Here is a 12,386-nt window from a genome sequence, read left to right on the forward strand (position 1 = left end):
GGCACAGACAGAGGTTCCCCCGGGGTGCGGATTAAACTGGGGGGAAACAGCTAGTAAAGAAGCTGTTTTCCCCCATTTTCCCATTTTTTGTGGTCTACGAATCATGCCTGGAAGGCTGGATTTATTCCGCTAAATTCGTATTACTTATGACGAGCAGGTGCATTGACAATCAGTTCTCTCGAGACCCATTATTGTAATATTACAAAATTACACACCAAATCGCTGGACTAAGTGTTTAATTATGTGGGTAACACAAAAAAACATAACATTGCAAGCCTGATAAACTCTCACTTATATCAAACTGATATCGAATAAAATATTTTTAAACCAATTCAGATATAAAAAAATACGCTTCGTATGCTAAGAATTCTTATCTTGCTCAAGTTACCTACGTAACTGTGGGAAATAGAATACTTTTGTTTGTTCGGGAAGTAGGTACTGCAGGAGTATCAAAACATTATTGTTAGGGCATAACTTTAGAAGTCGTTTAACTTCTCTAGAATATTACATAGACTATACATACTATACCGACGTCGGAGTATTAATTAGAACATAATGTGACACAGACTAGAATTTTCGTTGCAATGGAGGTGGGGAGGTATAAATCGTTGAGCCTTTAGTTATTAGATCGGTTTTAATGATCGCGGATCTTCTTCATCTTTTCAGTCACAGGCTGTCTCATGTAATTTTAACATTCGAAAAATGCTGTTGTAAGCCTATTTTGAATAAATACTATTTCATTTGGACGTTCACTATTACATACAAAATGTTTACAGGGGCAAATTTACAGAGCCAGTATAGATTTTTAAATCAACCTGACTTCCTTTATGATCACATTTCAGTATTCAAAAAACTATATTTATTTTCAGATTCGTCCGATATTCCTGATCGGAGTACAATTCCCGCATTCTGAGGTCCTTGATGGCAATCTATCGAAGGAAAGCATGGATATGGTTCGGGATAGATACACCGACTGTGATGGTGCCGCGGAGATTGAACCCCGTGACCGCGCTCAAAATGCAATGCAGCTGTATGTTCATTCACAGGCCGTGCCCGATAAGGTATGTATTTTCTTTGTTGGGAAATCATCAAATGATTCCATCCACTGTGGGAGCAGCAAGAGGGAGTGTCAAGCTCATAAGAGCTTGGTATAAACCCGCCGTGTTCCTTCTTAAGCCCTTTATGTACGAGGACCGCGGTAACTCTTTCGAACAATCCTGCAGCATAAGGTATGTATCAGGTTTTGCTACGCTAAATTGAAGCTTGTTTCAAGGAGAAGTATGTTGGTAATTAAGAACAATGTCATAAAGGTCAAGTTACATAATAATAAATTGAATATGTCTATGAGTGAGTGTAGGTAGGTACTTAATATTTCAAAGGTTATAAGTACGGTATGCGCCGTAAAGGGGAAAATCTTTGTTGTCTTGACATTTTCAACTGATTTAAGTATATTTGAATAGGCAAATTAGTCTATTATTCGCATGTGCTTGATAGTACCACCTTCGCCACACTGAACTTATACCTTGCCTTGCCTGTACAAACACTGAACTTGTTATAAAATCTTCATAGTTTTGGCTGAAGTTTTAGTTAATTCTCGAAAGTTTTAACTCTGAAGCGGATTATAATAATATGCCTAGAACTTAATTCTCGCCTTCTTTGTACCTAGCTTTATTTTTTGTCTTAATGCGTTCCTCAATTCGAAAGAGCATTTAATTTATAAATATAATTTATACAAGTTTTTATTGTCTAACAGATTTTTTAGGTATAATAAATTATAAACAGTAGTCATTCTATGTTAATCGAGATGTTGCTTTACCGACCATGTAATTCATCTGCCTGTAGCATATTTTACTAAGAAGGTGAAAAAATACGTGGCCATTATTATGATTAGGTACCAGTAGAACTGTGAGTACCAGTAACTTGCCTAGCAATTGCCAGGATCGAGCCCTTAATGTTGTATTCTCGGTGGACCAATCAATCGGGTCCATCGATCATACATATAAGGTTAAATAACGCTTGACGCCGTCGATCTCTTCCTTGTTTCGAAAGGCACGCTAAATTAGCGAGTCTCGGTTGTGAAAATGTAAAATAGCACATCGATTTTTTTTGCCTCCGGTGTGTATGCCGCTGTAATTCTAATTTAAAAAAAACTTGTTCGAAATCCTTGAAACAAAAACCGCCTAATCCATTTTTAGTACTGAAGAGAACATCTTAATATTTTTTCTGTGTATATTCGCTGCGGAATCGTTTACACGTGCCATTTCCGACACAGGGCGCTGACATTAATTCCGTTGGCCGAATGTGGAAGATAATAAAAACTGTTTCCACGTGCAAAAATTCGTTCATAGGTCTATGACATTCACACTATGTTTTTTGGACTATGAACCTACCTAATTATTTTAATCTGGCGAAATCTGGTGAATCATACTTAATTGCTTTACAATATACATTTTTTTAATTATGAAAGTGAGTAGGAACGTGGAAAGAATAGGCATGGTGAATGTAAAAAAAATACGTGGTCCATCTTTTAGATTACCCTAAAATAATGGACACGTATTTTTTCTTTTCTCTTAAAAACAATTAACAATGAAGATACAAAACGATTGACTTTTGTTTTTCGTCACTTCTGAGTATACATTTGACGAAAACGTGACGTCACGAGCCCCCACTCTCAATCTTTGTTGCGTTATATCTTAGTAAATATTAAATGTTTTATATAAACTAAATATAAATTAAATAAAAAATGCGTGTCTAATATTTTTTACCAATTTAGAATGTGGACTAATTAGAATCACTACTTTTTAACCCTGTCATCACGCCTATTGACTTATAAACATATTTGTTAACATATGGGTAACAAACAAGTTGAATGTCAATAAATTGAGGTAACGACTTATGACATCAGAATCGTATTTCGGGGTCCATCAATTGATCTCATTGATTAAGATCTGTCGATTTCATGCGTTCCACATCGGAAATAGTACTATAGATATTTATCTATGCCAATATAATAAAGAGGAAACATTTTGGTTGGTTATATCATTATACGCAACACTAGCAGGTTTCCCACAGTTTCTTCTGCGTCCCGGAGAACTTCTTCCTGTACCCAGATAAAATATAGCCTATGTTACTCAGGAATAGTGTAGCATTCCAAATATCCAACAGTGAAAGAATTTTTCAAATTGTTTTAGTAGTTTCGGAACCTTTACAAAAAAATATTCCACTTTATTATATTAGTTTAGAAGGATTAGTACAGATTTACTGTTTATGTTATGTTATGTTTGGACTTTAAAAGATACTATGACCCTAGAGTTTGTTTCGGCGTTTCTTCTCAGGGATAAGTCAGTTAGGAAATGCCGACCCCAGCGTTCTTAAAATGACGCGTAAAAGTGATTTTATGTCCAACTTGCAAAATAAACGATTTCATTTCATTACATTTATACTGTTGACTGAACATCTGAACAGTTCCCATCTTTCTTTTCCAGTCAGTGGCTGATTGCGTTGAAGCACTCATTGGCACCTACTTGTTGAGCGGTGGACTGATAGGGGCCATCAAAGTCATCGAGTGGATGAGGATCATACCCCCACAGGTACCTACATATGTTTATATTTATAAATACAGTCAAAACAGTTTATGGCGACATCATTTAGAACAACATACCGGTTAAATTGACGGAAATCAAAGGTCCTGGCTGAATGCTATATATAAATATAACAACTATCGGTTTTACGACTAAATATGAGTAGTCCCTTCGATGTCGTTATAACAGATTTTGACGAAGAAAAAAATGGTATTAAATGGATTAATTGTCCCTCTGCTGGGCATAGGACTTGTCGCACAGTCAATACAGGAGCATTGACCTTTAACACTAACCTACTGTCGATATATTATTTCAGACTTTTCCAGACCTTTAGTTAGTTAGTGTATGTACCTACCTACACCTACAATATACCAACATCTATTCTATTTGTGAAAGGAAAAAACATTAAATGATCTTTGATCGTTCACAAAGTGGCTGCAAAAACCAATATTTACTTACCGATTGCCAAACATATTCTTTACTAAATTTTTGTTGTAGAACATGTATGTGGGCTAAAAATAAAATTATCGCATACACGATAAGTTTATATTTAAATATTTATTGAACTGCTTGTCCCGAATTGAATTGAAATGAATTGTGTTAAAGTATTTGAATTGAATTGAATTGAAATATTGTTAAACTGTAATGTTCTTAATGGTTGATTCATTTAGTTTTTTTTTCTTTAATATACATATTTTTGATGTACTATTTATGTACACAGTAAACTCATGACAGAAATAGAAGTACCATCAAATAGTACAAAGGGACCCATTTCCATCCTTAAATCTTGACGTACTTGAAATTTTCGTTATGTTATATTTATTTATTTAACAGTTTTTATACACATAAAAACACAGACTAGAATAAATAATACAAAAAATTGTACAAGGGCACAGCTTATCTCAAAAGAAATTTCTTCCAGCAGGCCCGTTATGGGAAAGTTAGAATAAAAAAGAGATACAGATAGACTGTGTAAAAAGAAAACAATTCTATTCTATAGATATGTGGTCCCCTAATTTAAGTAGGTACATTGTCTTGTTCCAGGATGATTTTGCGGAGTATTTACACTTGCGAGTACCGACTGCCATTACAGATAAGAAAGCGACCGAGCAAGACATCGATTTCCTATTGAGACATTGCAGAGATGATGTCGAGAAAATCTTAAATTACAAGTTTAATGACCCCTCTTTCCTATTGGAGGTAATTGATATTCATGAAACATTATTTTTCTTTAAGTTGCTTATTTCCTGAGGCTAGCACTTTCCGCACCGGGATTAAAAGCTATTTTATAACTATCTCCGCCTAGCCTATCTCCAAGGCACCACTTATGTTCGTTCACGTTCGCATTTATAATATTAACAAATATTATTTTCTACCACTCGGCTTTTTCCCACCTAATTTATTATTTATTCTTTTTACAGGCATTATCGCATCCATCATATATTCGGAACAGACTGACTCGTTCATACGAACGTATGGAGTTCCTAGGCGACGCCATTTTGGATTTTCTAATAACATCACACATTTTTGAACATTGCGGGGAATTGAAGCCTGGTGAAATGACTGACTTAAGATCAGCGCTAGTGAATAATGTCACTTTTGCCTCGTATGTGGTCAAACTTGGACTGCACAAGTAAGTACCTATAGTTGAAAATAATTTGATGTTTCTCGACAAACATAGTATTTAGATAACTGGCGAGCCAAAATGGTTGTCTTACAGCGAGTCCAACTATTTTCCATGTTTGGCATGAAATGGAACCATAAAAACAAAAGTTTTTGTGAGTGTGCAAGCGATGTAGGAAAGATAACACCCCGGTTTCAATTGAAATTTAGAACGAATGCGAAAATATATAAAGTTGTTGTTGAAAAATGTGTAGGTACGCGCTTAGGTATTTATTTACCGTTAATCTTCAGTTTGAACCGGCAGTTATATTTTTGAAGCGATTTATTTATATTCGCATATTTAAATGTTATGAATTATGAATTTTAGATATTAAAATACTATTATTAAAATACTACCATGTACCTCTAGAATGAACATGCAAATTTATTCGATACCTATGCTGAAGCCAATAACTAACGGATTTAATATCGATCTTCAATAAATTAATGCAATTTATGTAAATGTGACTTTTTAATAGTGACAACAATTTATTCAATCGTATTAATAATTCTTTCAAATAAGCATATTAATAGCATGGGATCGTGAAAAATGCTTTTCTCATGCAACACAACATGACAAACCAAAAAACATGTTGTTTTATTTTTTTTCTCTCCGTAGATTAAATAAAATTTTGACTTAGAAGAAAGCGCCTGACCTACCTGCCTTATTTCATCTCCTTTCATCTTTCCTTTCTCCATACTAATAGCAAACTTTGTAGAACAAACGTTATTTCACTTGAAAAATTATTATATTGTGTTTCAGATTCCTTTGCTCCGAGCTAAATCCGACTTTAGACACGGCTATCGTGACGTTCGTCGAACATCAAATACAGAGGGACCACGAAATTGTTGAAGATGTACTCTATATGATGGACGAGGAAGAATGTAGTCTTGCGGAATATATTGAAGTTCCTAAGGTAAGTACAGTACTAGTAAGGTAGACCGCCAGCCCCGGATCTTCAATTTTTTTTAGGCGGGGCAAAAACTGAAAAATGCCGCCCCGCCTACCTACTTATGTTTATTTTCACCAACGAAAGTCACTTTTTTGGTAGGTAAAGGACTTAAAAAAATGTGTTCAAATCATTGTAGGCTCAAACTGTAGGCCAAGTTATGAAAGTCGAGACAGATTAATGTACACAAAAAGTTAATAAGTTTTGAAAAGCGTTGTAAAGTAACAAGCAGTCGGAAGCGCAATTTTTTTTGTTTTTGAGGACCCCATAAATATATATTCTTTTGCTACATTTGACGTATAAAAGGTAAGACAACGTGGATTTGATTTACGAATCTAACAAGGAAATGTTTGCATAACATTGCGCGAGCGAAGCGAGCGTGAAATTTTTTGAGCCTCATCATCCTCCGATGATTTTTTGAGCCTATGGCTCAAAATTACCTGATCAAGTACATTGTCAAGTGACGAATTTTTTTAAGATATTTGTTTGAAGACTTACAAATTAAACTGGGAATTATGTACAAATAAAAATAAACCGTGATTAGAGCGAATGCCATTTGTGTTCGTTGATTCGGTGCGTCAATAAAAATAATAAACCATCAGAAAAACAGCACACACATTGTCATTTAGCCGCGAGCGTAGCGAGCGAGAATTTTTTCATTTAGTTGGAGGATGTCAAAAGTGAAAAATAATCTAAATGATCAATCAAACAAAGCGAAGGCAACTTTTTTAGAAACTTTTCTTGTCAGTATCGTGATACGATGGAACTTCCTTATCAAACGGGTGTAATTTCATGGAAATTTCCTGGAGGTGGGGCGTCCCGCGGCGCCCCTGAGACCGAGGCGCCCGGGTTATTCGCACACAGTGCCGGTTTTAAGTCTACCAGCGCCCTGCGTGAGACATATATAGTTGTCGATTGCGCGAGCGAAGCGAGCGCGAATTTCTTTTATTGTTACCAAGTCAAAGCAAAATTACTTAAAATGTAGCCCAAACGTACATAACTCTTTGTTGGTGTTGGCGCCTATGTATAAAAATTTTGGGACTTAAAGTAGTACCGTAAATAAGGAAACTAGAAGTTACTTTCTTATTAATAAAATAACTTAAAACGACGCTACCTTTTTACCTTTTTGAAAAATAAAAACAACTGTAAAGTGAAGCAAGCCCGAAAATTTTTGAGTTTGGGATCACTAAAAGTCCTAAACATCCTACTAATATTATAAACGCGAAAGTTTGTATGTATGGATGTATGGATGTTTGTTAGTCTTTCACGCAAAAACTACTGAATGGATTTTAATGAAACTTTACAATAATATAGCTTATACATCAGAATAACACATAGGCTACAATTTGTAAACATATTGTTCGAAATACTAAACCTGCGCAGACGAAGTCGCGGGCACCAGCTAGTATATAATAAAACGAGACTATGGAGTGAAGAAGCCGCGAGCGAAGGGAGCGCGATTTTTTTTTAGTATTGGGACATAAAAGTAGCTGTATGTGATAAAAATGTAAGAGTAAAGAAGCCGCGAGCGAAGCGAGCGCGAAAATGTTTGAGTTTTGGGACATAAAAGTAGTGTTTGTTCGAGAATTTCTCAAATTTAACGCGGAATTTAACACAAATTCGCTTCGGCGCCCCTGAGCCCGCGGCGCCCGTGTTATTCGCACACCCTGCACCATAGGTTAAGACAGCCCTGATGCTATCCATACATTTGGATACAGTTCTTATAAGTTGCGATCTTTGATGATATTTAAAACAAAAATAGGAGTAACATTGTGATCAAGGATTGGTTGAGGGCGCCTGCGGCGCCCCCTATATAGGCGGTTGGCCCCCGGCGCCTGGGCCGTCGGCCAACCGCACCCTACCCTAAAACCGCTACTTTTCGCACAACTGCACCATAGGTTAAGACGGCCCTGTAGGTAACTATTAGGTATGGTAATCTGTGATGCAGGATTTAAAATCAGGCAGCCGCCTGATTTTGCCGCCCCCTGAATTTGCCGCCCGGGGCATGGGCCCCGGCTTGCCCCCCCCTAGATCCGGGGCTGTAGACCGCACATCAGTGGTAACTGTCATGCACCTTAACTCAATAGAAATAAGTACAATTTTCCTATAAAACTGTTACCACTGATCTGAAGTTGACTGTAATAGTTTATATCATACTATGGTCAATTATTTTTAAACAAAGTACCTATTGCTTTTACCCGCGCGCGCGGTTTCTCCCGCGCCCCGGAGGAACTTGTGTCCGTACCTGGATAATATACTGCCTATATTACTCAGGAAAAGTGTAGCTTCCCAATATTTTAATACTTTTTCAAAATGGTGAAGTAGTTTCGGGGCCTTTAGACTAGAGTAAAAAAAACCTCTTTTTTTGCATAGATTTAAGATTAAGTTACATGAAGGTCGGTTTCAGGTCTCTCTCTATGAAGGGGAAAAATGTCCCAATTTTAAATGGTTTTTAAAATGGAAAGTACTTTTTTCCAATCTTGTTTAGGTTATCAACAGAAGTTTCACACTACAAATACACCTTCGACCATTTTCGACTTGTTGTTGGTAAAAAGTGGCCTTTTTACACCGAAAAATATTTTAAATTTTGCTTTATATACTGTAGGCAGGTATTTTAATAATATGTTCTTAATACTTAACAGGTGCTGAGTGACATATTCGAAGCGCTAGTGGGCGCGATATATTTGGACTGCGGCGGCGACCTACAAGTTGTATGGTCGGTAGTTTACCGTATAATGTGTAAGGAAATACATGACTTCTCGTGCCGTATACCGCAACAGCCCGTTAAGATATTGTACGAGAAAATACACGCGTGCCCCACTTTCAGGTGAGCTTAATTTTATGGATATGAATATAAATGTTACTTGGGAGATGTTTTATGGGAAGCGTTACCCCGTGGCTTCGGTTTCCCTTACATTAATTAGTACAAGTAAATGGGCTCTTGGTGGCCCTAGTATGTAAAGGAACAATTCGCTTCTAAAATTTGTAAAACTAATGCTTGCAGCAATTTCACATAATTACCTACATCTTAAATATTAGATTTGTAGGTCTCATATTTATTTATTTGAAATGATAACATAGCAAGTTACGATTTAAGACGACCGATAAAATTTATCAGATAGGAATATTATTACAAATGCTCCACGTGCATTTAAAATATGAAATTATGCAATCAGGCGTTACTTAGCAGAAATCCATGACACTTTAAATATTTCCAACCTTTTGTTAAAATTAGATATAAAATACATATCTGACTGGACACTGACCGCCAATTTTTTAAAAATCTTATCTCCAATCTATTAGTGGCAATCTTTGACAGATGTCTCAAGGAGCTACGAACTGAACTACCTCCGTTATGGCATCTCACCTCGCTGGACATGCGTGTTGTTAAACGTGGCCTAAACAAACAGTTCAAATTCAATAACTTAACATTTACTTTCATCTTTTCAGGAAACCAGAAGTCATCGATCCTGACATCCCAAAGATACGGATAGGGGTTACAATCACGAAGAATGACTGGCAACACACAGTCTATGGTATTGGTCGAAACAAGGCTCAAGCAAAACGGGCTGCCGCGAAAATGGCTCTTAAAGTCTTGGGCCTTTAAAAAGTTAAAAACTTTCGTCGGCAACATCTTTCTTTACAATATCACGACGTCTTTAATGTTAAACTAAATATAATGTAAATTTTATATTATTTTTAAACGTTAGATATATTTTTTTTATATTTTATAGAATGAATGTTATATGTAAAATTTTATGTAACTAATCGAACACTCAATATATTGTTTAATGTAGGTATTGAGGGAATTGAAATGAATTATTTTAGCGCAATTCTGAATTATATGCTTGAAATATGGTTAAAATTATAGGTCCTAAAATACAATTATGTTTCTTCATATCTCGCCTCATATTCAGCATGCATATAAAAGAACTAAAGTTCGAGAAGAGGGTAGCTTTCAAATCGATTCAGTGCTTTAGGAGCCTTTATAAACACAAAACAATTACTATAGATAAATAATCGTAGTCAAGTTATAATCGGAATAGCTCTCCTATTATTAAAGGAACCAAAAATGTTTAGAACTATATATAGGTATACCTAGGTAGAACAAGGAATGTGTGTTAAAAGTTAATTGATTACAGGGAATGTTCTTAAAAGTCGAGATTAAAATTGAGATAAAAATGATCGTATATAAATGTGAAGTACCTAAGGAAAAAATTGCATGACTTTAAAAATTATATATTTGGTATGTTTCTTGGAGGAGGCTTTCACTCGTAGCGGTTCCATACAAACGTAATACTAAACTTGTGAAATAACTACTAAAAACCGGCCAAGTGCGATTCGGAATCGCGCACGATGGGTTCCGTACCATTATTTAGAAAATGAGCAAAAAAACACGATTGTTGTATGTGTCCCCCAAAATATTTTTTTTTTATTTATTAAAATTTGAAAGCTTAATTTTTTTATAGCATAATAGAAATGTGTTTAATATAAAATATATAAATGTGCATTTATTTTGTCAAAAAATATAATGAAATTATAATTATTAGGTATAAGTCAATTCGCATCCATTAAATGTATAAGTGTAGACATGATGCTAACTCTGGACTTTACTCTCCAAGTTTTTTTTTAAATAGGTAGTATTTTGTTTTTTGAAAAAAAATTAAACAAAAAAACTATTCAATTAAAATTCTAATTTGTGAGTAAAAATCTTGCGTTGGAAAGTAAAGTTATTACACTGTTGGCAGCATTGATTATTTTATGATGAAATCTTCGTTTTAATTACTTCTGTGATTATCTGGCCCATTTTCACCGATAACATAAACGCCCGTTTTTTTTTCAAATAACTGTTTAGGTTAACTTTGAAAATTGAACGTGAAAATTCATAATAAACGGTGAACTTAGACCAAGGATAAATAGTTTGGAAATCTCAAAAAAATATATAGATGAAACCTATCTGAAAAGGAAGAGAACGTACCTACCTATCTGGGAAAACGGGATCTCAATAAATTGGGAAAGCGGATAAGGCGTAGTCCCAAATGTAGTTTTGCCGCAAATCTAAGTAAACCATATTCGAACCCTTCGCCTCACTGTTTCATTTTACTCAAACTTTTTGTATATTCCCTCTTCCTTTTTCAATGGATTTCATAATTTTAACTTACGATAAAAAAATTGTGTGAGAGCGTAGTCAAGCCGAGCGCATACGCGATGATAAAATCTGCGAGTCTAAAATCTTTCGTAAAAATGCTTTGTCGTGATACACAGGTACCTAGTTTATAGGATATGTTCGTTGCATATTATGTTGATCGGCCATAGATAGTCGGGCAACAGTATAAAGGAGATTGGGCAAGAATGTATGAAGTTTGGTCCAAATGTCCACCACGTACGAGACCTATATAATTAAATAGTCCACTTAATTTAGAGTAACTTTTACTAAGAAAGTAAAAAAAAAACAATGTCAAAAAAAAGTTATAGCCAAAAATGTATTCTTAATTTCCGGTAATTTTTGTATGTTGTCATTATTATTTTTTATTTTATTCCACTTTCATTTCCGCACTTTATCTAAAACTAAGATGAGTAAGACACATTTGCATATAAACAGCCCATATTTTTTGCCCAATGGATGTAAGAATCACTAACCAATTGAGGCGCCAGAAGTACTTGAATACTCAGCGCTGCCTGGATCTAAGAAATTCGATGTCACTGGTGGTGTCTTCTCTATAATAATGAACAATTCTATTTTGTCAGAAGTTACAGAAAGTACGAAAATCGAACATCACGAAAAGTAATTGAAAAAATCTATAAAATGTTTTATTTGATTTTGCTATTATAACTTTTTTCTGGCATTATATTTTTTTTTACTTTCATAACAAAAAATGTTCTATATTTAACGGACTATCTAGCCATATAGGTCTCGTTCGTGGTGGACATTTCACATCGCCCATTGTCCTTTAAAAAAATGTAGGTATTTAACTAGATACTGTAATTCCTATAAACTTATTATTTTATCAATTTTTTTACTATATATCTAAGGTACTTTATTTTTAGATCCTGCGTATTTACTACATCTGTATTTATTTAAACATCGAAATAAAAAGATGATAAATATGGACGAATTTTATTTTCAGCAGTTAGTGACATCGCTCGTTTCGCACGGGCGGTTTATACCTATCTGCACGCATGTAAAGAACTG

The 12,386-nt window shown here is 35.0% G+C and overlaps 1 protein-coding gene across 4 annotated transcripts in view; it reads left to right on the forward strand.

Moving 5' to 3' along the window:
* LOC110381609 (endoribonuclease Dicer) overlaps positions 1–12,301 on the forward strand; it is a 40,536-nt gene extending 28,235 nt beyond the window's left edge. For all 4 annotated transcript variants that reach the window (XM_049847750.2, XM_049847751.2, XM_049847752.2 and 1 more), the window contains 7 exons: positions 870–1,061; positions 3,486–3,590; positions 4,626–4,781; positions 5,003–5,214; positions 6,007–6,160; positions 8,836–9,020; positions 9,644–12,301. In XM_049847750.2, the coding sequence (XP_049703707.2) occupies positions 870–1,061; positions 3,486–3,590; positions 4,626–4,781; positions 5,003–5,214; positions 6,007–6,160; positions 8,836–9,020; positions 9,644–9,800 (1,161 nt within the window). In that variant the 3' untranslated portion in view covers positions 9,801–12,301. The remainder of the gene's footprint in view (positions 1–869; positions 1,062–3,485; positions 3,591–4,625; positions 4,782–5,002; positions 5,215–6,006; positions 6,161–8,835; positions 9,021–9,643) is intronic.
* Positions 12,302–12,386: the final 85 nt, after the last annotated feature.

The sequence above is a fragment of the Helicoverpa armigera genome, chromosome 7 (assembly GCF_030705265.1).
Source record: "Helicoverpa armigera isolate CAAS_96S chromosome 7, ASM3070526v1, whole genome shotgun sequence".
NCBI lineage: Eukaryota > Metazoa > Arthropoda > Insecta > Lepidoptera > Noctuidae > Helicoverpa > Helicoverpa armigera.